The sequence below is a fragment of the Onychostoma macrolepis genome, chromosome 22, assembly GCF_012432095.1.
Source record: "Onychostoma macrolepis isolate SWU-2019 chromosome 22, ASM1243209v1, whole genome shotgun sequence".
Classification (NCBI taxonomy): Eukaryota; Metazoa; Chordata; class Actinopteri; order Cypriniformes; family Cyprinidae; genus Onychostoma; species Onychostoma macrolepis.
In genome coordinates, this window is record NC_081176.1 from 34,158,219 (window position 1) to 34,184,429 (window position 26,211).

The window sequence follows — 26,211 nt, forward strand, 5'->3', positions numbered from 1 at the left end:
ACCCCCTGAATTCATGAATTCAAAAGAGAAAATTAAACTAATTTAATTTAATATAAGTTTGCCGTTCACAAACCAATTAATTATTCTGAGCATTAGGGTTCACAGTAATGACAGGTGCTTATCAATAAAAGAGAATCTCGCATGTGGTTTTGTCAAAATAAAAATTTGATGGTTCAGCGTTTGAAAATTAAGAAATTATATATTATAATAAATGTTACTATTATAATTTTACTGTTGCAGTGCAAAATAATATAAATATTATTTATTTTATATATATATACACTAGCAATATTTTATTGTAAAATAAAAATGCAGTACTATATTAAAATATATTGTATTTATATATACAGTATCTCACAGAAGTGAGTACACCCCTCACATTTTTGTAAATATTTTATTATATCTTTTCATGTGACAACACTGAAGAAATGACACTTAGCTACAATGTAAAGTAGTGAGTGGCAGCTTGTATAACAGTTTAAATTTGCTGTCCCCTCAAAATAACTCAACACACAGCCATTAATGTCTAAACCGCTGGCCACAAAAGTGAGTACACCCCTAAGTGAAAATGTCCAAATTGGGCACAATTAGATTGGGGCCAGAAAATTTAAATATTTGTATCATTTCATATAGTCAATATCACACGAAGAGTGCCGTTTTTTATTTATTTATTTATTTTTTTTAAATAAGCATGATTACAAATGTATTGATTTTATACAGCAGTTCAATAAACAATTAGTTAACATTCAGAGACTTACGTTTTAGACACCGTATTGCCTGTTTTTGCTCCATTTCGCCAGCAAAAAAAATGATTTCAAAAGGCCACAGCACTGTTTTGCGTCTCTGAGCAACACGAAGGTGTTTTGTTCCTGAATGAATCAACCATTTAAATGATTCGGTTCAGTCGCAATGATTCACTTATTAACAGTGACTTGCTGCCACCTACTGGCTGTTTTTAATTTAACATTTGAAGTATATTTTCATTTTTTAAATAATTATAAATATCAGTATTCAATGTTTTATGTTTAAAATATCAAAACATTATGCATTTGTAACTAGGGTTGGCAATCGCAGGGTACCTCACGATACGATATAATCACGATACATGGCTCACGATAATGATAATATCACGATACAGCGATTCTGCGATAATCAATATATTTCTAGAAAATCCTATAATGATAAATCACGATATCTGTCTAACAAAATTCCTGTTAAAGGGTTAAGTGCAAGTTTACTGTCTTTATTCAAGTCCAAACTGTTAGAAAACGGCAAAAAAAAAAAGTTCTGTAAATCAATTTTAACACGTTGAGTAGGCTAAATTAATCATTTTATTCTTGGACTTATTAAAAGCTTACACTTTTCTTTTTCTCTGTGTGAAAACAAACACATTTAACTGCTTATCAAACAGAAAAAAAAACTAGATAGATAGATCGATATAATATAAACCTGGTACATTTCAAAATTTACCTGGAGTGCTTTCTCAACCTTTCTACTCCTCTCATCATAAAAACGGAGCCCCACACAAAGAAATAGCGGTTCACATCGCGTCTTTTGCGCTCAGGTTCATTATTTCAAATGTAGATGCGCGGCAAGCACACTTCTGCGCCGCATTGTGGCTCTGACAAGGTTTTGTTTCGTCCTCCATGCCATAGGTGCAGATTTATGTTTCTGCCGGTCGGTGCCCACTGTTCACACTGCATAACGTGCACTTGTAATATCTGAGAGAGAGCATCCAGTTTTGTTCACATAAAACTGGACGCACCGGCGGCGTCTCTCTCACTCATATCGTGAGGGAAATCCACCTGCGATCCGAGCGTAGAGGTTAGGCGACTCATGAGCTGAATATGCGCTCTGCAATAATAACGTGATCGGTGCTTATGGTCCACGCAGATAGCTGTTCCGGGGCAGCTTTTTAGTTTTCATCTCCATAAACATATATAGCAGTAAAGCTAATACAGTGGCTGGAAATCTGTTTATCCTTCGGTTCCTCGTGCTTCCCTATTTTCATAGAGAACGCGGTTCATGGAACTTGCTCAGAGTCAGAGTGCTTTTATTTCCCCAATATCCCACCAATATTTGTAACTGCAGGTCAGAGCACTCCATGTCCCGCTGAGCTACATTAAACAGTGTGTAAATACATCTAAATGGCAGATATCAGCACAATACCACACTTGGCGAAATATTGTCTAATTATCATTATCGAAAAAATCCCAGAAAATATTGAGATATAATTTTTTTGTCAATACCGCACACCCCTACCCCAAACACACCTCCAAGACGACCACTGCCTTGCTAAAGAAGCTGAGGGTAAAGGTGATGGACTGGCCAAGCATGTCTCCAGACCTAAACCCAATTGAGCATCTGTGGGGCATATCATTAATATCAATTATATATCAGTGCACACTTATATGTCAGTATGGCTATAACATAATAATAATAATAATTACATTTCATGTAGTAATATGATATTATTCTTAAGTAATAATAATTAGCAATTATTATTTTATGGCTATACTGATATATAATCACACAAATTTCCACCCTTAACAAACAAGCACATTAAAATCAAAAGATTGAAATCACTGTCAGTAGTTTTTTTAGCAAAAAGATTTCCCCAAACCATGCAGTCCTAGTGACTGTGTTCTCATCATTATATTCCTCAAACAGAGCTGCATGCTGTGGTGTGAACACTAGTAAAACAGCTCGAGTGCCTCTGATCCCTCATACCTCCTTTAGCGCCATGATAATCTCCCCAGCCTTTGATGGCACCCTGATTCATACTTTGTCCTTGTAATCCAGGCATGACGAGAACTAAAATTAACCCTATGGTGGCCTGCAGCCAGCAGTCAGTGTGAGGCTCTAGTCTGCCTGCAAATGCTCAGGTGGCCATTCAAAGAGGCTTAGCGGGGTCACCTGTCTCTCACTTTCTCTCTGTCTCAGTCTCCTCCCCATCCAGCTTTCTCAGCCTCAACCACTCCCACTAACGTGTCAAAGCAGATCCGTCCTTGAGACGTCTTTTCTGTCTGCCGCTGTGTGTTTTGGAATGAGAGCTGATGTGTCTGATTGAATTAACCCATTGTGACGCATGCAGAAAGATGCAGAAAGTGGACTCTGATCCTAAATGGACACGAGTGCATCCTCCGTTTTTCTGCTGGATCTGAGCCCATATTCAGTAAGTAAAAACTGTATTGACAGCCATACGGTGAGAGTAAATCACTCCTATTTGCGACTAAACTGTGTGCTGGGCAGCTAAATAATGTCGTTAATCGTTAGCCACCGGCTAAAAGATAATAATTTGACTCGCTAGTGATTAAGTTAGAGGCTGAGAATAGGTTTAGCACAGATGTATTTTCACTCATTTACACTTTAGATGTTTTTACACTGTTACTAAAACTGTAACTGAGCACTTGAGTTTCGCTGTCTGTGTGTTTACAGCAAAGTTAACGCATTATTCTTATTGACATAAATGGATGCACAACTTAACACATTGAATTGATTTGATATATGTAAATGATTATTATTCACTCTTGATTTTTAGTTCAGAATTATTCAGCCTTTAAGACTAAGCAGAAGCCACTAGTAGATGGTTATTTTAGTAGTGGAGGGAGTAATGTGTACGCAGCAGTTTTATTGGCTAGTGCTCGCCTATTACTGTCCATGTTTTCATTTCGTCAATTTAGTTAACTATGGTCAAGGTTAACTATGGTGGCTTGACACTACTTTGTAGAGATTGTCTTGATATACACATTATCACATGTCATTATTAGGCATCTTTGCCATTAGTTTAAAGTCTGATAAAGTCATAAATGTTGGCAGATGGGGGGTGTTTAGGAAACCTATTTGAAAACCCATTTGGTGGTGCAGAATCTGCACACTTCATCTGTAAGATTGCTTATTATTGCTGAATTTGTGTATAAAGAATTGTCCATCTAAAATACCTCAGTAGAATGGATTAAGCAAGTACATAATAATAACACAAATGAGCAGACATTGCACATTTTTTTTGCCATCAGCTGACCAATTAATCTACCTGGTCTCATGGCATAAATGTACCTGGGTGCACTTTTTAACGAGACACGAAATAGCTACGTACCAATAAGTACATATCACTGCAGTTTCCAAAAGAAATGAACACTAGAGGCAGTAAAACTCCATCACCTTTTAATCCTTTTCACACAAATTTACAGAGTTTTGATTAACAAAGAAATTTGAAAACTGATGCTTTTGAACGTTAGCATCACACATATCCAGCTTCATATCTATGGGTTTTCATAGATGGTAGGTTTGTTCGGTAGGTCACGGAGACGAACTTGAGAGGCGAGGAGCTCCGGTTCGAATCCCGTGTAACCATGGTTCGATAAAATAGTTCAAATCTGCGTAAAAGGAAGTTGAAATGACAGGGTTGCATCTACAAATACATTTTCATATCAGTTTTGCACTTGTAAACACTATCGGGTAGGTTTAGGGTTGGGTTTGGTGTAGGGCATATTTCCAACATGATGTGATGAAGTGCATTCATTTTTAGTGATAGTCTGAATTCTGAACTGCCGCAATACGTACCTGAAGCAATGTATTAAAAACACCGCAATACATACCTATATCAATGTAATAAAAAAAAGCTGAATTATGAAACAAATTAGATTCGGCTATAAAGCAGCTCTGCAGAAGACATTTGGGTAACACTTTACTTGAAGGGGTGTGCATAAGACTGAAATGACACCTTCATAATCATGACATGACACATGTCATGAATATGAAGGAGGTTTTATGCATGTTTATGAAAACTGTCATTAAGTGTCATTCGCTCAGTTATGTCATTTTTTTAATGCAAAGATGACATTATTTGACCTACCCCTACCCTTACACCTAACCCTAGCCCATAACAAAGACATCTCAAACAATGTGATCTTTGCATTAACTGAGTGAATGACACTTAATGACAGTTGTCATAAACATGCGTAAAACCTCCTTCATATTCATGACATGTCATGTCATGATTATGAAGGTGTCATTTCAGTCTTATGCACACCCCTTCAAGTAAAGTGTAACCGACATTTGTTATTATCCACCTCAGTTCAGTTCAAGTTTTGTTCTCATCCAATCAAATTCAGTCAAATCAATTTCATTCTGAATATTACATTATTTGTGCAATGTGTGTCAGTTGTACTTTGAAGTTATTTTTTCATAAAACACATGCATTGCATTGATGTTTTGAGTTGCACTTTTTCCTGATAATGACGAAAAGAGCTTAAATGAGGGAGTGATTTTCATTGTACAGATAAGGGTAATACATCATTCTGTAACTGTAAACGGTCTACTTTATCTGTATACACTCACAGCAACAACAACAAAACGTGGTGCTTTTGTAAAATAAAGAAAACAAACAAACCTGTAAACGCCCAAATCACCTCCATAAACAAAGCAGCAAGATTCATCTAGATACACTGTGGGAAATAAGCCTTGTGTTTACCTCAGAAGAAGAACGTGATGCGTTTAATCAGAAATGATCCTCAGGGTTGTGTGAGCCCACTGTTTCCGTACAGATGATTGTAAAACTCATATCGAAAGTACATACAGTATATATTGAAGTTCTCAGAATACTGAGCTACTGAGCTGCTATCTTTACTGGGGAGTGAAGATGTTTCCAGTATGCATCAGTGTTGTATAGATTAGTGGAATGTGAGAGGAATGTATTATAAATGAAAAGAAGACAAAATAAATTATTTTTGGTCTCTCAGAGTATAGGTATCAAAAACAAGTGACTATTTTTACAGATTGAACAAGTGTCTTCCTATTTGGGTACCTGTGTGGATGCTGCTTTATCATGAATTGCACATATAGACTGTCTTATTGTAAGGTACAACAACATATCTACTTTATTATGAGACTAAGTTCATTTGGAGCAAATAAGCAGATCTTGCTGTTGTTTTCAATCTGTAGAGTGCTGTACCAACATCAGAAGCTGTTACATTAGGCTGATATTCTACATTAATGTGGTAAATACCAGGTATGGTTTACTTATTTTAACAGTTGAACGGGATCTACAGTATTGTCAGCAATGGCACAAAGGTGCGACTGTTCAAGTCTCTGTGCTTTGATCAGAGTGCTCAATAATGTGACTCTGACCTTCATTAAGTATGTTTTAATTAAATTGTGTAAATAAAAATAAAAATAAAATATTTTAATTTCCTCACATTCTTTCTCGTCTGCCTCAGTCACATTCCTCACTTATCAGCCCATTGTATATAAGGTGTGAATCACTAAATATTCATAGGCATTGTCTCGCATACAGCCTTTCTAACACACATCATGTCTTACAAAAGTTAAATCAATATGTTGTTTTCTGTGAATGAGTTAACAGGATGATTTTCACATCATTTTGGAGCAAAAACTCTAATCCGGTTCTCAAAAGTCTTGTGAACAAATATTCTGTGTTTTAAGGCCTGTTCACACCAAAGACAATAAAGATAATAATAAAGATATAGTTCTAAATATTGTTCTCAATATTAAAGAACAGCAGAGTCCACATTACAGCTGTAACGATAAAGGCACAGAGAAACAATATCTTTACTTGAAGGGGTGTGCATAAGACTGAAATGACACCTTCATAATCATGACATGACACATGTCATGAATATGAAGGAGGTTTTATGCATGTTTATGAAAACTGTCATTAAGTGTCATTCGCTCAGTTATGTCATTTTTAATGCAAAGATGACATTATTTGACCTACCCTACCCTTACACCTAACCCTAGCCCATAACAAAGACATCTCAAACAATGTGATCTTTGCATTAACTGAGTGAATGACACTTAATGACAGTTGTCATAAACATGCGTAAAACCTCCTTCATATTCATGACATGTCATGTCATGATTATGAAGGTGTCATTTCAGTCTTATGCACACCCCTTCAAGTAAAGTGTAACCGACATTTGTTATTATCCACCTCAGTTCAGTTCAAGTTTTGTTCTCATCCAATCAAATTCAGTCAAATCAATTTCATTCTGAATATTACATTATTTGTGCAATGTGTGTCAGTTGTACTTTGAAGTTATTTTTTCATAAAACACTTGCATTACATTGATGTTTTGAGTTGCACTTTTTCCTGATAATGACGAAAAGAGCTTAAATGAGGGAGTAATTTTCATTGTACAGATAAGGGTAATACATCATTCGTAACTGTAAACGGTCTACTTTATCTGTATACACTCACAGCAACAACAACAAAACGTGGTGCTTTTGTAAAATAAAGAAAACAAACAAACCTGTAAACGCCCAAATCACCTCCATAAACAAAGCAGCAAGATTCATCTAGATACACTGTGGGAAATAAGCCTTGTGTTTACCTCAGAAGAAGAACGTGATGCGTTTAATCAGAAATGATCCTCAGGGTTGTGTGAGCCCACTGTTTCCGTACAGATGATTGTAAAACTCATATCGAAAGTACATACAGTATATATTGAAGTTCTCAGAATACTGAGCTACTGAGCTGCTATCTTTACTGGGGAGTGAAGATGTTTCCAGTATGCATCAGTGTTGTATAGATTAGTGGAATGTGAGAGGAATGTATTATAAATGAAAAGAAGACAAAATAAATTATTTTTGGTCTCTCAGAGTATAGGTATCAAAAACAAGTGACTATTTTTACAGATTGAACAAGTGTCTTCCTATTTGGGTACCTGTGTGGATGCTGCTTTATCATGAATTGCACATATAGACTGTCTTTATTGTAAGGTACAACAACATATCTACTTTATTATGAGACTAAGTTCATTTGGAGCAAATAAGCAGATCTTGCTGTTGTTTTCAATCTGTAGAGTGCTGTACCAACATCAGAAGCTGTTACATTAGGCTGATATTCTACATTAATGTGGTAAATACCAGGTATGGTTTACTTATTTTAACAGTTGAACGGGATCTACAGTATTGTCAGCAATGGCACAAAGGTGCGCGACTGTTCAAGTCTCTGTGCTTTGATCAGAGTGCTCAATAATGTGACTCTGACCTTCATTAAGTATGTTTTAATTAAATTGTGTAAATAAAAATAAAAATAAAATATTTTAATTTCCTCACATTCTTTCTCGTCTGCCTCAGTCACATTCCTCACTTATCAGCCCATTGTATATAAGGTGTGAATCACTAAATATTCATAGGCATTGTCTCGCATACAGCCTTTCTAACACACATCATGTCTTACAAAAGTTAAATCAATATGTTGTTTTCTGTGAATGAGTTAACAGGATGATTTTCACATCATTTTGGAGCAAAAACTCTAATCCGGTTCTCAAAAGTCTTGTGAACAAATATTCTGTGTTTTAAGGCCTGTTCACACCAAAGACAATAAAGATAATAATAAAGATATAGTTCTAAATATTGTTCTCAATATTAAAGAACAGCAGAGTCCACATTACAGCTGTAACGATAAAGGCACAGAGAAACAATATCTTTGGAATCACTTTCAAAACGATTTTTTCTAGCTCAGGAACGATACAAACAATTGACACCCAGTCAGAATCAATCCTGCTTTAACAAGCTCTATAATCTAAAGTAGTGGTCGACCGATATTGGTTTTTTGACAGCCAATATCTTGGAAAGTAGGGTGGCTGATGGCCGATATAAAGCCGATATAATTTTAATTAATATTTAAGAAATTTGTAAATGGGTTAAAAATAAATGTGTAAAAATAAACATGCTTATACTTTAAATGAAAAAATATTTTTCACAAATAAATATTTAATAAAAATATAATTAAAAAGGAAGTAAACACTGTGTGTAACCAACAGGTCACTCAGTATTCTGGGAAGTTTGTGTGCTTTGGGAATCATATTTTTTCAAATAAAGCCAATGTAACACTCATTTTACACTCACACATACAGCACACAGTGAAAATTACATGAATATGACAGTGGGCAAAAGCATGAAGTGCAGCATAATTTAAAATCACGAGTTTAAAGTTTGTCGATCACGCATCTCCAGTGAAGCTGAACTCTCCTCCTGTCCGCATTCACGGACCGACCGTCACACAGAGAACACGCGATCATGCAGGATACAGATGCACACTTCACAATATCTCAACTAGATTCGAATAAGTCTGCAAGGTTTGTGAAATTAAATATTAATCAGTCATTCAAAATGCACCGTCAAAATAAACGTCCTGCCACGAACACATCGGCCAAACAGAAAAACTGATCGGCCAATGCCGATATTTGAAAAATCGGTCGACCACTAATCTAAAGTAGCAGATGAGCTTACGCTTAAAACAAACAGACGGTATTGTCCGCTGGTGTGGACGCTAATATCGTTATCTTTATAGTTATTGTTCTTAGTGTGAATGGGCCTTTATGGTCTCATTTCAGTGACTTGCAAATTTTATTTTTTCACTATCCAAGCATTGTTTTCTCAAAAACACAAAGTTGTACATGCTGCTCACATATTATTGTAGCCCAGTTTGTGCTGAATACAGTGTAATCAGACTTTAGCCGTGAATATGCTTATAAGAAACTGAAAAAAGCACAAATGTCAGGGGTTGTCAAACCTTATCCAGGCCCAAAAACCCCCTCAGACCCCAGAGGGATGAAGGAAATATCTGTTCACTGAGATTGAATTGCGCTCAGTGATGGTGCTGTTTGTTTGCATGTGTAGCGCCTGCTCAAACTGAAGTGTGGGTGAATGAGATACCAGGTGTTTCGCTCTGAGATAGCATGTGCAAAAGTGGCACAACTGTTTAGTGAATAGTTTGGGCTGTGTTGTAATATATAAGGATATAAAACATTCATCTAAGTTCAGAATGGCTTTTTGTTTGTTTACAAATGAATCATTCCAATGACAATTTGCTAGTCAGTATGTCAGTCTTGTAATGTTTACAAATATTGCTGCACTTTAGTTCTTTCCTGGTGAAGCATTCTTTGAGTTTTATAGTCTTCAATTGTAACAAAATCGAAGCTGAAATGCAATTGTAACTCACCTGATCACACTTGAGAAATTATTTGATCAAGGTCAAATAATGTTAAGATTAGGGCATAATTTGTCTTTGTGCTTTTATATCATTGGAATTTTTTCTCATGTTTAATAATTGGTGCACGGCCCTTCAAAGAAGAGGTTTTGGCTAATAAAGCAGAAGACTGAGGTGAATGAATGCTCAGTTGAGTGAAGATGAGCCCTTAAATAGCCACTAAAGCTGATGCTTGTACTGATACAGAGACGAGTGATGTAAGCAGACGAGCCCTACAAATCTCATTTACTGTGGGGGCAGTCTCCCTTCAGGCACGGCGGAAAGTCTTCAGAGCAGATTAATGTTGTTTGTGAGTCTCTTCCCAAACAACATTTGGCAGATGAGCCAGCCTTCAAAGTTCCCTGGTTGTTCTGAAACAAATACTGCTGAGTTTGGTTTTCATGTGCTGAGTATTTAAAGGGAAAAGGAGAAAATTCTGCCTCGTGTCATTCCATTTCTTTTTTTTTTTTTCTTTGACTTTGTAATTGGACATGGTGAAGTGCAGGTGGAGGAGTTTGCAGCATGTTTATGTTTGCAGGCCTGATCTGTGTGTTTACTGAATATTTTGGGTGGGAGGCTTCAGATTCTAGAGAGCATCTGATTGGACAGAAAATAAGATGAGAAGCTGAAGTGCAAAATTGATCTGAAATGTTTGATCTCTGTTGGTGGAAGAGAGAGACAAATGTTGAATGCTAATTTCTAGCGGTTGACTAATGTATCACCAAGGGCAAAATAACAGCCGATGTTTGGCCTTTTTAATTATCTTTAATTAACCTTGCAAACTTTGAATTCAGCAGTGAGATCCTCTGAAGTGTGCATTTTTAGAATGCATGAAAACAAGTGCACTCTGTGTAGTAATTGGCCCCTAAATTGGATGTGAACAGGAGGGTTGTGCTGACACTAGACACGCATGAGGGAAAAATCTCAAATCCTTGATTTCTAATAAAGCTGCACTATATCCAGTTTGCCGCTGTGTCGTATTCATGTCATATTAGCCCGTCCTTTTCCCAGTGTGCATAAACATACCAGATTACTCAATGCACTGTTAGTTAGCCTTTTTATAAAATTTTTAACAATTATTTGTGAAAAATTCTATAATGTAATTAAGGAATCAAGAAGATGGCAGCTAAATAAATCATTTTATTTTTCATCAAGTTGAAATAATTTGTTCCCTATTTTTTCATGTTCAAATTACAAATTTAGTAAATATTATGTAAAATAAATATTAATTTAATTTCATCAATTGTTCTGCATATGTTTTTTCTGTATTTAAATTAGTGTAAGAGCATGCTAGATGATAGATAACCTTAAAGCCCAAACAGTTGGCGGTTACTGTATATAGTGTGCATAATCAATAAGGTGTATAGTGAATTTGAGTGAATTTTTATTTTTTATTTTTTTTGGTCTTACTATACCCAGAGTGCCCAGAACTTACAATTTGTTTGTTTTTCCTTTTTTTTTTTTTTTTTTTTAAATTAATTAATTTATTTATTTTGGCCATTGAATTTGTATCGCAAAATTGTACTTTTACATTTTATAACATCCTACTCAACCCAATTAATGATCCCCAACTAAAGCAAAAGGACATCTGAAAAAGGTTCAACTACACAGGGAAAAAAAAAAGAAAAAGAAAAGAAAATATACATGCATGCATACAAAAATGAATAAATTATAATGATAAATTAAAATAACAATAAAAATAATACAAAACTACTCCTAAAGTAGTAAAGGAGAAAAAGAATGATATCTCCCCTCTGTCCACCTCCAGGCTATGTATATCATTAAAGTAGGTAATGACTTTTTCAAAAAAAGTATTCCCCTGCCTCTGATGTTATACTTGACTTTTTCAAGTCTTAAAAGAAGGTTCAATCCTTAAGCCACGCTGATATAGAAGAAGGTTGTGGGGAGGTGCAAGACAACAATATTCTGTGCCGAGCAAGCAATGATGCAAAGGCCACAACACTACCTTGTTTATGGTTCAGAGGGTGACTCTGAGATGAAACCAAAAATGGCAATTAAAGGACGGCTGTCTAATTTGTTTTTAAGAACACTGGAGACAATTTCAAAGAAAAAGTTCCAAAAATTCTGTGCAAATATATGGCGTTCGTCTTCTTTTGAGAGACGATCTAGAGCTTCATGGCTTGAAACAGATGGAAAATTGACAGTACAAGAGGGAAAAACAAACATATTTTCAGTTCTATGACTGTTTTGCCCTTCAGGTCTCTGTGCCAGTCAGCTATGAATTAGTAGAGCTATTTGACTAGTCAGTGCAACCCCTAGTACAGCATGATAACGTCATGAATTCACATCTTTAAAGCAGCTGTCACTCCCAAATGTTGCAGTGTGTATTTAGATTTGCTGGCTGCGAGTTTCTAGACTCTGAAGACTTTTTAGGTCATGGAAATAATAGATATCTTTTTGTCACTCACGACCTCTGGCTCTGTCTCTTGTGATGTGGGGAGTCTGAGCTCTGTTGAGATCACAGCATCAGTAGTGCTGTTTTGATCATGAATCTGGCTAGCAGATGTAGGTCTGGTGCGATAATTACTTTATTGACTTACAGTATCACACAATATACAGTAACTTTAATAATCAATCTAATTCTGTGAGAGTAGTGGAGCTCACACTACAAATATAACGACTGACACAGAGCTCTAAAATCACTTTCAGAATGATTTCCAGCTCATGAACAATAAAAACATTGATAACCAATCAGAATCCATCCTGCTTTAAAGAGCTCCAGCATTTAAAGCAGCAGACGATAAAAATGCAGCGCGCTTATAATAAACAGAATGTTATTGTCTGCGGATGTGAACGCGAATATAGTTATTGTTAACATTGTATTTGTAGTTGTCTGTGTGAATGGGTCTTAACTCGCTGTAGGGTTTGTGTTTTAGACTTTCTTCCTGAAAATGTAAACTCTTTTAGTCAAACGTGTTCATTTTTGTAACTTAAAGTAAACTTACTGAAAGTACCTTGTTGTGAATTTCCCATTTTTTGTTAAAGGTTTGATTTTGTATAAATTTATTTGTTTTGTTTATTTAAAATTTAAAGTCAGTGGCATGAAATGGTCTTAAAATGACAATAATATCACTTATTTCTAGGGTAATATATAGCCCAACAAAAAGTAGTTATCCTGACAGGCTTAAGCAGATGCGTGAGGTTATGTAAGAAATGCTGGACTGAAACAGCACCTCACAGATCAGGTTTGTAGTCGTCGTGCTGAGTTTGTGTGGGATGTGTAGGGCATAGAAAGCGTTATAAATGGGGTCGCTCTCCCTCATGTCCTGTTGAGATGCCTGAGGCGTCATATAGCTTTGTTCTACTTTCCTTGAATGGCTTCAATCAGTAATGAGGACCAGCATTTCCAATTAGCAGCTTATTAGTAGGCCAGCAAGAAACAACAGTATACCTGGAGTTCTTTGTGTTTTACACTGATACTGGTGTTTTTAGTGAAAGTATTTCACTTTGCAGTTGGAATTGTTGTAGTGTTCTTTACTATTGTTTTTTTCTTAATATTGAACAGTTCCTATTCAAGTATGCATCTGGCAATACAACATTGAGAAGGGGGTGCTTTTATTCTATAATTGATTGTAATGGTTTTATTTTGAAATAAATAAAAAGCAATTGATCACATCCCTGATAGTACTGTACACCTCAACCTACTAGACCCCTCTATCTAAGTGCATACTGTTTTCTACGGTTGTGATGGTATGAGAGCTTTGAACCCTGACAATGACTGATTTGTCAATGCATGTAAGTTATAAACATAAAATACAGTGATTATATGATACAGTAGCCAACAACCACTCGTGTCATCTGTGAATATTATGTAATAAATAGTGTCACTGTTGCTTGTCAGATAGTCTGTTTTTATTTGTTAAGCTGTTATATCACAAAACAGCAATGCATGACTTGTGTGTTGTGCAGCATAAGCTTGACACATGACTAACATTTTGGATGATCTTGGATGTTCCGGATATAAACACAAACTGCATTACGGTCATTTCCCAAATTGTCATTTCTGTGGAAATATTATGAAGCCTGTAAATGAGACATGGGGGGAAAAGGCCAGAGACAGGACACACTAAAGATGGACACAAACAGCACAGTCTTGAAATGTAATGAAGAATCATATATTGCACCAAGATTTTTAATAGCTTGAGATGGATTTAATAAAGGTCCCATCAATAGAAAAACTCAGTTCTGACTTTCTTTTTAAAAGACGGTGGACCAAATACAATAACCTCAGCTTTATCATTATTCAATTTCAGAACATTATTATGTAACCAGATTTTAAATTGTCATCAATACAGGCATTTAATGAGTCAAGAGGAAGAGCAGATGCAGAGCAAGCAAATATGTAAATTTGCAGGTCATCAGCATAAAAATGGTAGCTGAGCAAAAACAACTGCTCATGCCAAGTGTGTGTCACATCTTTGTTTGGATCGACCAGTTCGGCCTGTGATAGAGCAAATAAATAGCAAGAACATTTGGTATTGGAATCTATGGCAGCCCATTTTCATCACTGAATAAAAAATAAAAATAAAAAAAGGCTATTGCGAAAGTAATTCTTACTTTTTTTCCCTCAGAATTACAGGATATACTCGCAATTCTGTCTTTTTTTCTTGAAAATTTTTTTGAAAGTTTTTTCACGCAGTTCTGACTTTTTTCTCGCAATTGCGAGTTATAAAGTCCAATTTTGAGGGGGATAAAAAGACTGACATGTTCTCTGAATTCAGAGAAAAAAAGTCATAATTGCAAGTTAAAAACTTAGAAAAAAGTCAGAATCGTGAGTGTATATCTCGCAATTCTGACTTTTATTTCTCGGAACTGTGACTTTATTTCTCGGAATTGTGACGTAATTTCTGGAATTGTGAGTTTGTCTCACAATTCTGACTTTATAACATGTAATTTGCGAGATTGTATCATGCAATTCTGACTATAGGCTATTAAATCTAACACATTAGAGAGACACCCAACACCTGCTCAGCCAAATACAAGAAAAACCCCTTGTTTTTGTTTTCAGATGAACTCTTCTGTCTAGCAGGGGTGAGTGAATGTCTTATTGCACATCTCTAGCAGGTGCGAGCGCATTGACTTAAAACGATAGAGCAGCTAAAGCTGACAGTGGGAATTCACACTCAAACATGTCCAGTGGGGCTTTATCACAAATGCCTGGAATGCATGTTTAGGCACTGCTGGATCAATACTTCAGTTAAGGATCTTTTAACCTGAATGAAGCAGTCGATGGCAGCTCAGCCTTCCTGAGGCATCAGACTCATTGCATCTAGACTTCAAAGACGGCTTCAATTTTGAGGGCATGTGAAGCACTCATCTGCCTGTTCTTGTAATAGTTGATGAGAGCCGAACGCGTGTTGGGTAAAACGAGGATTAGATTGAAGGCATTGTTAGAGATGGGTGCCGCTCTGTGTGTCTTTGAGCTGATGGAACTCAGGCTAATGTAATAAAGGCTCTGAGATCAGCAGATACCAGCTGTGTTTCTAGGGCTGCACAGCATTCTGGGAAACGCTCTCGAAGTGCAGTAATGGAAGGTCATAAACCTCTGTTTGTTTTGTTTAGCCGGTGTGCGGTTTGATGTCCAGGCAGTTTAAGCTGTTATATTCTGTCTATTAAACTGTTCATCCAAACATGAAAATTCTGTCATTATTTATTTACTCTCAAGTAAGTACTCTCTTTTTTCTGTGAATTTAGAGCATGTTATTGCAGCGTTGAGCATTGTAGCCCATCACAGACATGTCTGTTGAGTGTGTAAACGCAATCACCAATCAGGTGTTGAAGTTAGTCAGAATGCACTCAGAACCACTCTAAATGCTGTTTTTTTCAGTAAGTGCACATCACCGACTATTCCACACCCTTTCATTATAAGCAACAAAGTGTTAAACAAACATTGTAAATAAGAGTGTGCAGTGTAGACAGCTTCACTGATTATAATGGGTGTTTTCACAAGAGCGCAGAGCTCATTGAGCTTGTGTTGAAATGATTGACAAATTCAGTTATGACCCAGTCATAATTTGAACCATTTTTTTTCATGTCTGGATTGACAACCATATTTATATGCAGGATACAGTGAGGAAAATAAGTATTTGAACACTCTGCTATTTTGCAAGTTCTCCCACTTAGAAATCATGGAGGGGTCTGAAATTGTCATCGTAGGTGCATGTCCACTGTGAGAGACATAATCTAAAAAAAAAAATCCAGAAATCACAATGTATGATTTTTTTAACTATTTATTTGTATGATACAGCTGCAAATAAGTATTTGAACACCTGTCTATCAGCTAGAATTCTGACCCTCAAAGACCTGTTAGTCTGCCTTTAAAATGTCCACCTCCACTCCATTTATTATCCTAAATTAGATGCACCTGTTTGAGGTCGTTAGCTGCATAAAGACACCTGTCCACCCCATACAATCAGTAAGAATCCAACTACTAACATGGCTAAGACCAAAGAGCTGTCCAAAGACACTAGAGACAAAATTGTACACCTCCACAAGGCTGGAAAGGGCTACGGGAAATTGCCAAGCAGCTTGGTGAAAAAGGTCCACTGTTGGAGCAATCATTAGAAAATGGAAGAAGCTAAACATGACTGTCAATCTCCTCGGACTGGGGCTCCATGCAAGATCTCACCTCGTGGGGTCTCAATGATCCTAAGAAAGGTGAGAAATCAGCCCAGAACTACACGGGAGGAGCTGGTCAATGACCTGAAAAGAGCTGGGACCACCGCTTCCAAGGTTACTGTTGGTAATACACTAAGACGTCATGGTTTGAAATCATGCATGGCACGGAAGGTTCCCCTGCTTAAACCAGCACATGTCCAGGCCCGACTTAAGTTTGCCAATGACCATTTGGATGATCCAGAGGAGTCATGGGAGAAAGTCATGTGGTCAGATGAGACCAAAATAGAACTTTTGGTCATAATTCCACTAAACGTGTTTGGAGGAAGAAGAATGATGAGTACCATCCCAAGAACACCATCCCTACTGTGAAGCATGGGGTGGTAGCATCATGCTTTGGGGGTGTTTTTCTGCACATGGGACAGGGCGACTGCACTGTATTAAGGAGAGGATGACCGGGGCCATGTATTGCGAGATTTTGGGGAACAACCTCCTTCCCTCAGTTAGAGCATTGAAGATGGGTCGAGGCTGGGTCTTCCAACATGACAATGACCAAGCACACAGCCAGGATAACCAAGGAGTGGCTCTGTAAGAAGCATATCAAGGTTCTGGCGTGGCCTAGCCAGTCTCCAGACCTAAACCCAATAGAGAATCTTTGAGGGAGCTCAAACTCCGTGTTTCTCAGCGACAGGCCAGAAACCTGACTGATCTAGAGAAGATCTGTGTGGAGGAGGCCAAAATCCCTCCTGCAGTGTGTGCAAACCTGGTGAAAACTACAGGAAACGCTTTGACCTCTGTAATTGCAAACAAAGGCTACTGTACCAAATATTAACATTGATTTTCTCAGGTGTTCAAATACTTATTTGCAGCTGTATCATACAAATAAATAGTTAAAAAATCATACATTGTGATTTCTGGATATTTTTTTTTAGATTATGTCTCTCACAGTGGACATGCACCTACGATGACAATTTCAGACCCCTCCATGATTTCTAAGTGGGAGAACTTGCAAAATAGCAGGGTGTTCAAATACTTATTTTCCTCACTGTATATGCAAGAACTTGCTTTGTAACTTGGAAAAAACTTTTTGTAAGGAAACATTTTTAATGCAGTTTTTGTTGTATAATTTTCAAATAAATTTTTAGTTTTAGTTAATTTAGTTAATTTAATGTTTTTATATTACATTCATTACATTCCATCCTGCTATAAGGAGCTCGAGAATTTAAAGTGGGAGACGCGCAATAAACAGACGATATCATTCACTGGTGTGGACGGTAATATCGTTATCTCTATAGTTATCGTTCTTGGTGTGAACGGGCCTTTACCCTTATATCATTCCAAACCCATTAAACTTTCGATCATCTTCAAAACACAGGTATTCAAAATATTAACAGTTTCTGCCCTTCCATTCACCAGAAATGTTGGTGCTTCAAAATGTATGCTCAAAATGGTATGTTTTGCTCATCAAGGCTGCATTTATTTGATCAAAAATAGAAAAAAAACTGTAATATTGTGTAATATTATTATGATTTAAAACAACAGTTTTCTTTTTTATTATACTTTAAAATATAATTTATTCCTGTGAAGCAAAGCTGAATTTCCAGCATCATTACTCCAGTCTTCAGTGTCAAATGATCTGTCAGAAATCACTCTAATATGTTGATTTATTAAAATGTAAAATTAAATTGTAGTCTGATTTATTTATTTATTTTTTGGAACCTGTGATACTTTTTTCAGGAACCTGTGATACTTTTTTCAGGAATCTTTGATGAACAAAATTTAAAACAGAAAAGCATATTCAAAATAGAATATGAATTTCTAACAATAGGTATGTCTTTACTATCACTTTTTCATTTCTGAATAAAAGTATTAATTTCTTTAAATTCTTAAAAGAAAAACTGATCCCAAACTTTAACGGCAGAGTGCTTAGAGCTCATCAACTATGGTAGACAGAAGGTTTTAGTCTGAAAGGTGCGTTTGATCTTCCGAAGGAACCAGTGAGATATGTTCTTGCACGTCAAGCAAGTTCGGTCACTTCCATATTTGATGCTACCAGTATGTTTTATTCAGTCACTATTTCTAAATTGCGATCTTTCTCCTTCTCCTCTAGGAGGCAGCATTAAGGATCTTCGCCAGCGCTCCCGGCGCTCTTGATCATCCCAGCGCTCAGCGTGCTGGCTCCTCCCCCTCCCGGCGGCAGCGTGCGCTCTCAGCCGCCCACGTGCACCCCGCGCTCGCCAGGCCTGCGCGCCCGAGCCCATGCCCCCAGCTCCACGCGGCCCTCCAACGCCATGTGTGTCCCGCACACTATGGAGGCGGGCAAGCACAGCGCCAGCCAGGGGCAGGGGCAGGGCAGCCGCGCCGGGGTCCCCCTGGAGCCCTTCATTCACCAGGTGGGCGGCCACACCAGCATGATGCGTTACGACGACCACACCGTCTGCAAGCCGCTCATCAGCCGCGAGCAGCGCTTTTACGAGTCCCTGCCGCCAGAGATGAAGGAGTTCACCCCTGAGTACAAAGGTAAGACCGATGATCTGGATGCATTGCACTCTTTTTAAGGTGACTCGTGGTCTAAAAAGATGCTGGAAAACTGCGAGACATGACTCAATGTGTAGAAAACTGAAATTGTTTAGTTGTTGAAGATGGTGGATTAATTCCAAAAGCAGTGTTTTTTAAAGATTTATTTGTGGCATTCATTAGCTTTATTATGATATGACAGTCGGTAGACAGGAAGGGAAGCGGGGGTGCAGGATCGGAAAAGGTCCGCGAGCCGGGACTCAAACTCCGATGCGCAATGATGCTATATGTTTGAATTTGAATTTATTTATTTAACAGGGACAATGCTCATTAATCAACCGTGTAGTGATTTTTGCTTTCGCCAACCTAGGGAGGCGAAATGGTGTAGTGATGGGTACTCGCGTCAACAATGACGTTATGATATTTGGATCATGTGTCACTTAAGGTGTGGTTATGAGTACATCACATAAGAAAGATTGGTGGGATCTCTAACTTGTAGAACCTCTTTCTGTATCATCAACACAAGGAAGACACAAGTGTAATAAAATAGAATTTATTAACAAAAAATACACTAAACAACTACTAAACAAATACCATACATGAAATAGGAATAAAGTGCATAAAATGCAAGTGATTATGTTGGGTGTTGCCATGTCAGAGCTACGTTATCTGGAAAGATAAACTGTTGCTACTCTGAAAGAAATAAGGTGAAGAACCTTATTATGCATCAAACAAATACATGAAAGATTTGCTATAAACTGCAATCAGCTATATAATGTCTAATGTAAATTAGAAAAATCATATACTGATAATATACAACAATGCCAAGGTCTCTGGAAGAGGTTTGGATAAGTGATAGTTACGTTCTCTGTGGTCGAGTGAGCAGTCCGGTGGCGGTGACTTCATCCACTGGTTGTGCTGGTAACAATGCAGTGGGGAAAGGAGCAGGAATCCGCTTCGACAGCCTTGAACACGAAGCGCTGGAGGATGCTGATCTCCTGGAGCACCAAAGGGTCCTAGAATCTGGAACACGCAGATGTGGCCCTGGAGTAGGTGCAGAAGGTGCTTAGCCTGGAACACGCAAGCCAAGGTACCTTGGAGTGAAGGTTGGCTCGCTGGAGCTTAACCTTGTTACAGATGTCTGTGTGTCTTCTGCCTCTTTGGGCTAGAGACTCAGAACTTGGTTGATCTGTTAGTGTCTCACCCTTGCAGGCCGGAGACTCAGATCTGGTTGATCTGTTGCTGCCTTCCCTGTAACAGGCCGAAGGCTCAGAACTTGGTTGATCTGTTGCTGTCTTCCTGGTAACAGGACTCAGACTCAGAACAAGGAGTGTCTTTTGGGAAGGTACCTTTATCTCTTTTCGATGAGGAGGAGATTGCAATCTGGCGCTTTTCCATTTCCATGCTGTGATTGGCTGTTTCCATCAGAGTGGGGGGACACGGTGTGGCCCACCCTTCTTTCCTCCTGTGGAACTTATTTGCATAGTCCAAACACAAAGTTAGAAGAGTGTCACAAATGTTTTACCAATGCATCATTCACTTACCAAACCACAGCCAGAATACCTTTGGCAATGTTACGAACACATTAAGTCCAAACATGATGGAAGAAGATTGAACTGTCATGCATGCATTCATTGTCCATCAACAGCTGAGTTTGTGTAAGATGTTGCACTACACGTCGCTGTCACTAAGAATACTTATTTCTCTGAATAAGTAGGATGTGTGTGTTGTAGTTTGCATCAGTTTAAGGTTTGAGAACATAGTTATGAATGGATTTGGATGGAACTTTGTGATCTCTCTTTGTTTCATCCACTGCTGCTGCATCCAGAGGTCCTAAGGAATTTTTATGGCAGTCACAGGCCAAAACCTTAGGAATCAGTCTGTTGGTGGGTGAAGGGCAGAAACTGTATTTGACCAATGAGAAGTCCTGTCCTTCCCGGGCTTTTTACCAAAGGTCTTCTTCTTGCCCTCTAAGAGGTGTCTGGCTGTTGTCCTGGCATCTTTATCTGATGGCGTTGGATAGTTTGCTTATGTTAGTCCACCAAGATCCAATAAAAATTTAGCAAACCTTTGTCCACTATTGTGGTCAGAGAGGGGCCCCGCCATAAACTGGGCCCTGGAATGTGCTGTCCACTACAACCGTAAAATACTGTAAATAAGCCAGAGTTAGCCTCAATGGCTAATTTTCATCTGTTGCCCCTTGCCAGATTTTAAAAAGGCAACCTAAAAATCTGAAATACAGTTATCAATTATCACACATACAATAACATTTACAATTACATACAATAACACTAAGGACAATATCATAAAGAGAGAGAGAGAGAAAAAATTACACATGATTACAAATATGACTTGCTTTTAACAATCTCTTTAATTTATATTTAAATGTTCAATAATTTGTACTACTCCTTAATTCAGTTGGTAGAGTATTCCAATAATTAATGGCTCTAATTGAAAAGACTGACCGCCATTATTATCCTTCTGCATTATAAACTGGCATAGTGGGGGAGGTGCATAACCATTTAAAATCTTAAAAATCTTATATTATCAAAACTCAATAAATGATGTTTTTGAACTATATTGCAATAATGATAACTGTTAGTCCTCTGATCAAATATTTTAAGCGTCTGTTTGTAAAGAGATTCAATTTTAAAACTGTTGTGCTTGCTTGTGACCAACTAGTAAAACAATATGTAATATGAGAAAAAAATCATAGAGTGCATGAAAAGTTTTGCTGCTTCAATTGTTAAGCATGGTCTTATATGCCTGAAGTTTGCCAAATTAAATTTAATATTTTTTGGCTACCTTTTTGGCATGCTTTTGAAATGTCAATTGGGAATCTAAAATTACTCCTAAATATTTAAAATCAGAAACAACCTTGAGCTTTTCTCCTTTAACAAATACATCAGGATGAGGAATCACTGTCGGTTTTTGTGAGAAATACATACAAACAGTTTTGCTTATATTCAGATGCACATATGAGTTACTCAGCCAATCTGAAACATGGACCAATACTCAGTTAGAATGTTCGCTGCTTGTTTTTAGCATGCACATATAAAACTGTGCCATCAGCATACATTTGAATACTAACAGATGAACAGACCAGCGGCAAGTCATTAATATACAAACTAAACAGGATAGGGCCCAGAATTGATCCTTGAGGAACTCCAATATTACAATTTCGGTAATAGTCACTAATTGACTATTACCAAGATGCACACTTTGCTTCCTATTTGCTAAATAAGAAGTCATCCATTTAATAGCTTCAACAGAAAAATTAAAAAGTGTGAGCTTTGAAAGAAGTACCTCATGGTTCACAGTGTCGAACGCCTGCTTTAGATCCAAAAACACTGCTGCTATCACTCCACCACCAAGTTTAGATTTCATGTTCTGAAGAAGATAAAAATTAGCAGTTTCAGTTGAATGATTAGTGCGAAATCCAAATTGCATTGAATGCAAAGGGGTATGTCAATGGAAGCAGAATAATGACAATAGTTTTTGAAACATAAAGCATGCTCAATTCCACAAATTGAAAAAAGATGCATTGCAATTAACAGTGCTTGCATAGCTATTGTTAGAAATTCATATTCTATTTTGAATATGCTGTTCTTTTTTACCTTTATTCATCAAAGATTCCTGAAAAAAGTATCACAGGTTCCAAAAAAAAAAATTGTGTGTTTTATTGCTTTGACTCTATCCCCTGTGAATGTTTCCCATAAAGAAAACACTTAACATGGTTTGTTGCCTCAGTGATAATAAATGATTAAATTCAGCATCTAATTAATAAAATATATTATTGTATATTATGTACATTTAAGCAGATGAGCCCACAACCAACAAGTTTCACCAAACCATTTTTTCTCCCATAGAAAACCAAGCGCGATAGTTTTAGGTTTGATAATCGCTGCATATTCGCCTAGGCTGCTTTAGGGACCCTCTGCAAATTTACCTCACAGTACAAAATACAAAAAAACACAGATGATGAGACAGATGATATTAAAAGACATTTCTGGTGACAACAATACTCTCAAACCAATACATTGCAGTTTCGTTTCATGCGACCATTCTATAGACCAATTTCCTGTTAGTAAACATTGTGATGTTTTTCTGTGGGCGGAGCTTAGGTGGTGGCAGAAAGATTCCACTGACCGCTTCACTAACGCTAGCTATGAAGTCTGTTAGCTTGTTTTATTTAACAATAACTGAAGAAATTCCGATTTTACCTGCATATGTAAGGTCACTCACTGTTCGGGACCGCATTATTTGGATTCCCTCCGGTTGAGTGACTCACATCTAACGTGTTTAGTAAAGACAAACTCACTGTGTATCTAGTCATGAAGATGTAATATATATATATATCAATTTCAGCAGGCAACTATTTTTACAGCTACATTATTATTACAGCCACAATTACTCATAACAATGTATATAACTTACAATTACACATGATTAAGCATATAAATCGTCAGTTTGTTGTTTTACACACACATGCACACAGACATTATTTCATACGTAGTATTGAGATCCATAAGAAATCTTTAGACGCGCCCATAACAACAAAAGACAATACTTTATTGAACCTTTTCTGATAAGAAGTGTGCGCTGCAAACGCGAGCATTTTTGACAATTTGTGAGCAGTTTCTGTCCAGTCTGCTCGTTTTATTGCGTTTAACCAGCAGCAGGTATGCGTTAATTTCATTTTCAATATTTCAAAATTCTGACAAGAAAAATCAACTGGTCATTCTCTCTTTTGAGTTTATCCCACACTTTATGCTTTAAAAGTAGAGTATTCATAGCAGGTTTCATTCATTAGTCTGTCCGTTTAAACGTCTGAGTTTAGCTTCAAATGCTGACCAATGCGCAATGACGCTATATGTTGAACTGGGGACGACCGATGCTCAACGACACTATATGACGGCAATAGAGTGTGTGATTAGAGTGTGGGATTTGAAATATGAATGCTACAAAAATTCCTGAAATGGTTTTGAAGGGCTTGTTTTTGGGTTATTTCAGAGTTGGTGCTTCTCTGTTTTGTTTGTCAGCATCTATTTCTTGTACACAATTTGAGTAAGATGTGTACATAACGTGGTCCTGAGATCTTTTAGTCCATGCTGTTTTCTGCAGATCTGCAAATAGAACTTTATTAAATGTTATTTGTAGTGCTCCTCCCATCCAATAATTACAAGAAGCTTTATGCTTTGTAACTTTGGATATGAACCAAAGTTTCAGCTTTCAGATTCTGTCAGTTTTACAATGAATTACAAACAATAAATGTTATTTTGACGCTCTTTAATGTGATGTGACAAATTGCTGTAGGGCCTCAGTACAGGCAATATGTGAACTAAACATCTTTCGCTCTTTACTACTAGTTATATCACAAAAACAAACATGCAATAAACATCAGAATGTATGTTGAAAGAAACAGTACAACTTAATGAAATGTATCATGTTTCATGTATTCGGTTAATCAGTGTTTAAACCGTGGAAAGACCTAATGTTATATTTATCTCAGGTTAGCCAGTCAATTTCCGTAACTCATTGGAAAAAAAAAACTATATTAAAAAAAAATAACTCCAGAGAGGAACATTTTGCTAAATATTAATAATATTAAATTAAATGTTACTTGATTAATTTATTGTTTTTTTTATTATTATTATTGGCTGACTGAATTAATTTGTTTCAGTGTTTCTAAAAAAACAATATGCATCCCTTCTCAGAATTGCTCATAGAGAGTCTGATATAAGCCTGTCAAATTAGAGCTTGCAGTTTTGATATAGCACTTGCCACTTTTCCATGCAGTATGCAGTGAGGAGAATTTAAACAGTCCATCTTCTCATTTCCTGTTTTGTCATCCTTATGTTCCTGTTGTGTGTGTCATGTACAGCTCTATGACACCCAGCCTCTGTTCTCACTTATTCATCGTAACGCCTGTTTGCTGTCAGATGGCGAGGTCTGTCTGCTGCACAGAACCTAGTCTGAGACCGGATGTGAACTGTCATGGGAGACAAGAACATTATTATGGTATAGTTGCTCTGATGTAGTGACACAAAACAGAGCCCTGAGGAGCAGGTGCAGTGAGGAGGGATGTTATGACATCAGTGTCATGTCAGAGGAAAGTCCAGAGACTGATGAAAACCACCTGTTCCTGTGCTGCTTCTCTCGAGATGTTCAGCTTCACACGTCCTCTCTGATCACATTTGGGCTGAAACGATTAGTCGGCATTATCAACAGCATCGACAATGAAAAATTGTCAACACATATTTTTGTTGTTGATCTCATATGACGATAATGAGATCATAATGTAAAGGCCTGCAGTAACACAGTTTGACCCAGTGTGGCGCTGTAATTCAGCTCTCCTGGATACTGTCCGCCGAACCAGTAGAGTGTGGAACATTTTTACAAAACTACAAAAAAATATATATATATATATATATATGTAAATGCTGTCATGTGTGAAGTAAGGCTGGGCGATATCTTATCGTAAAATAATTATCGATTATCTTATCGATAAATTCTCCCCACGTTAACAATTAGTCTTCTCGCGATACTCACAACCGGCGCAACGTCATAGAATGTCTCTGAACAGGTTCACGCCCACTTTTGGGGGAAAACAAACCGCCATACAGCATCGGATCGAGGAAGTGGACTAACCTTACAACATGCCAAAGAGTTGTTGTGTGGTTGGGTGCACCAATAATGTTTGTAAAAACCCAAATTTAGCCCAGGCTACCTGCCACCATCATCCATATCTTGCTGTTATGGAAATATTATGAATTACGGATGATGCTATCGAAAGCGAAGCCAGGCTAGTTGTATGGCTGGACAGAAAAGTGCACTCAGTACTCTAAATATAAGGACATAATATATACATTTAAAGATGTTTACTTTCAAATGAAGTAAAATCATTCACTGGTTTACCTGGTGATTAGATTAGGTACAAGTAAATGTCCGCAAGACACCTCTGGCCACTGGGTGGGGTTGTTACACCAATTTGACGCTGGGATAATGAGTTTTTAAATTGACCAAATTAAGTTTATGGATGTATCTTTCACGCTCTATGG

The 26,211-nt window shown here is 37.2% G+C and overlaps 1 protein-coding gene across 1 annotated transcript in view; it reads left to right on the forward strand.

Moving 5' to 3' along the window:
• Nucleotides 1-26,211, forward strand: part of ip6k1 (inositol hexakisphosphate kinase 1) — a 48,835-nt gene that overhangs the window by 10,561 nt on the left and 12,063 nt on the right. Inside the window, exon 2 of the mRNA XM_058761238.1 lies at nt 18,744-19,153. Coding sequence (XP_058617221.1) covers nt 18,925-19,153 — 229 coding nt within the window. The 5' untranslated portion in view covers nt 18,744-18,924. The remainder of the gene's footprint in view (nt 1-18,743; nt 19,154-26,211) is intronic.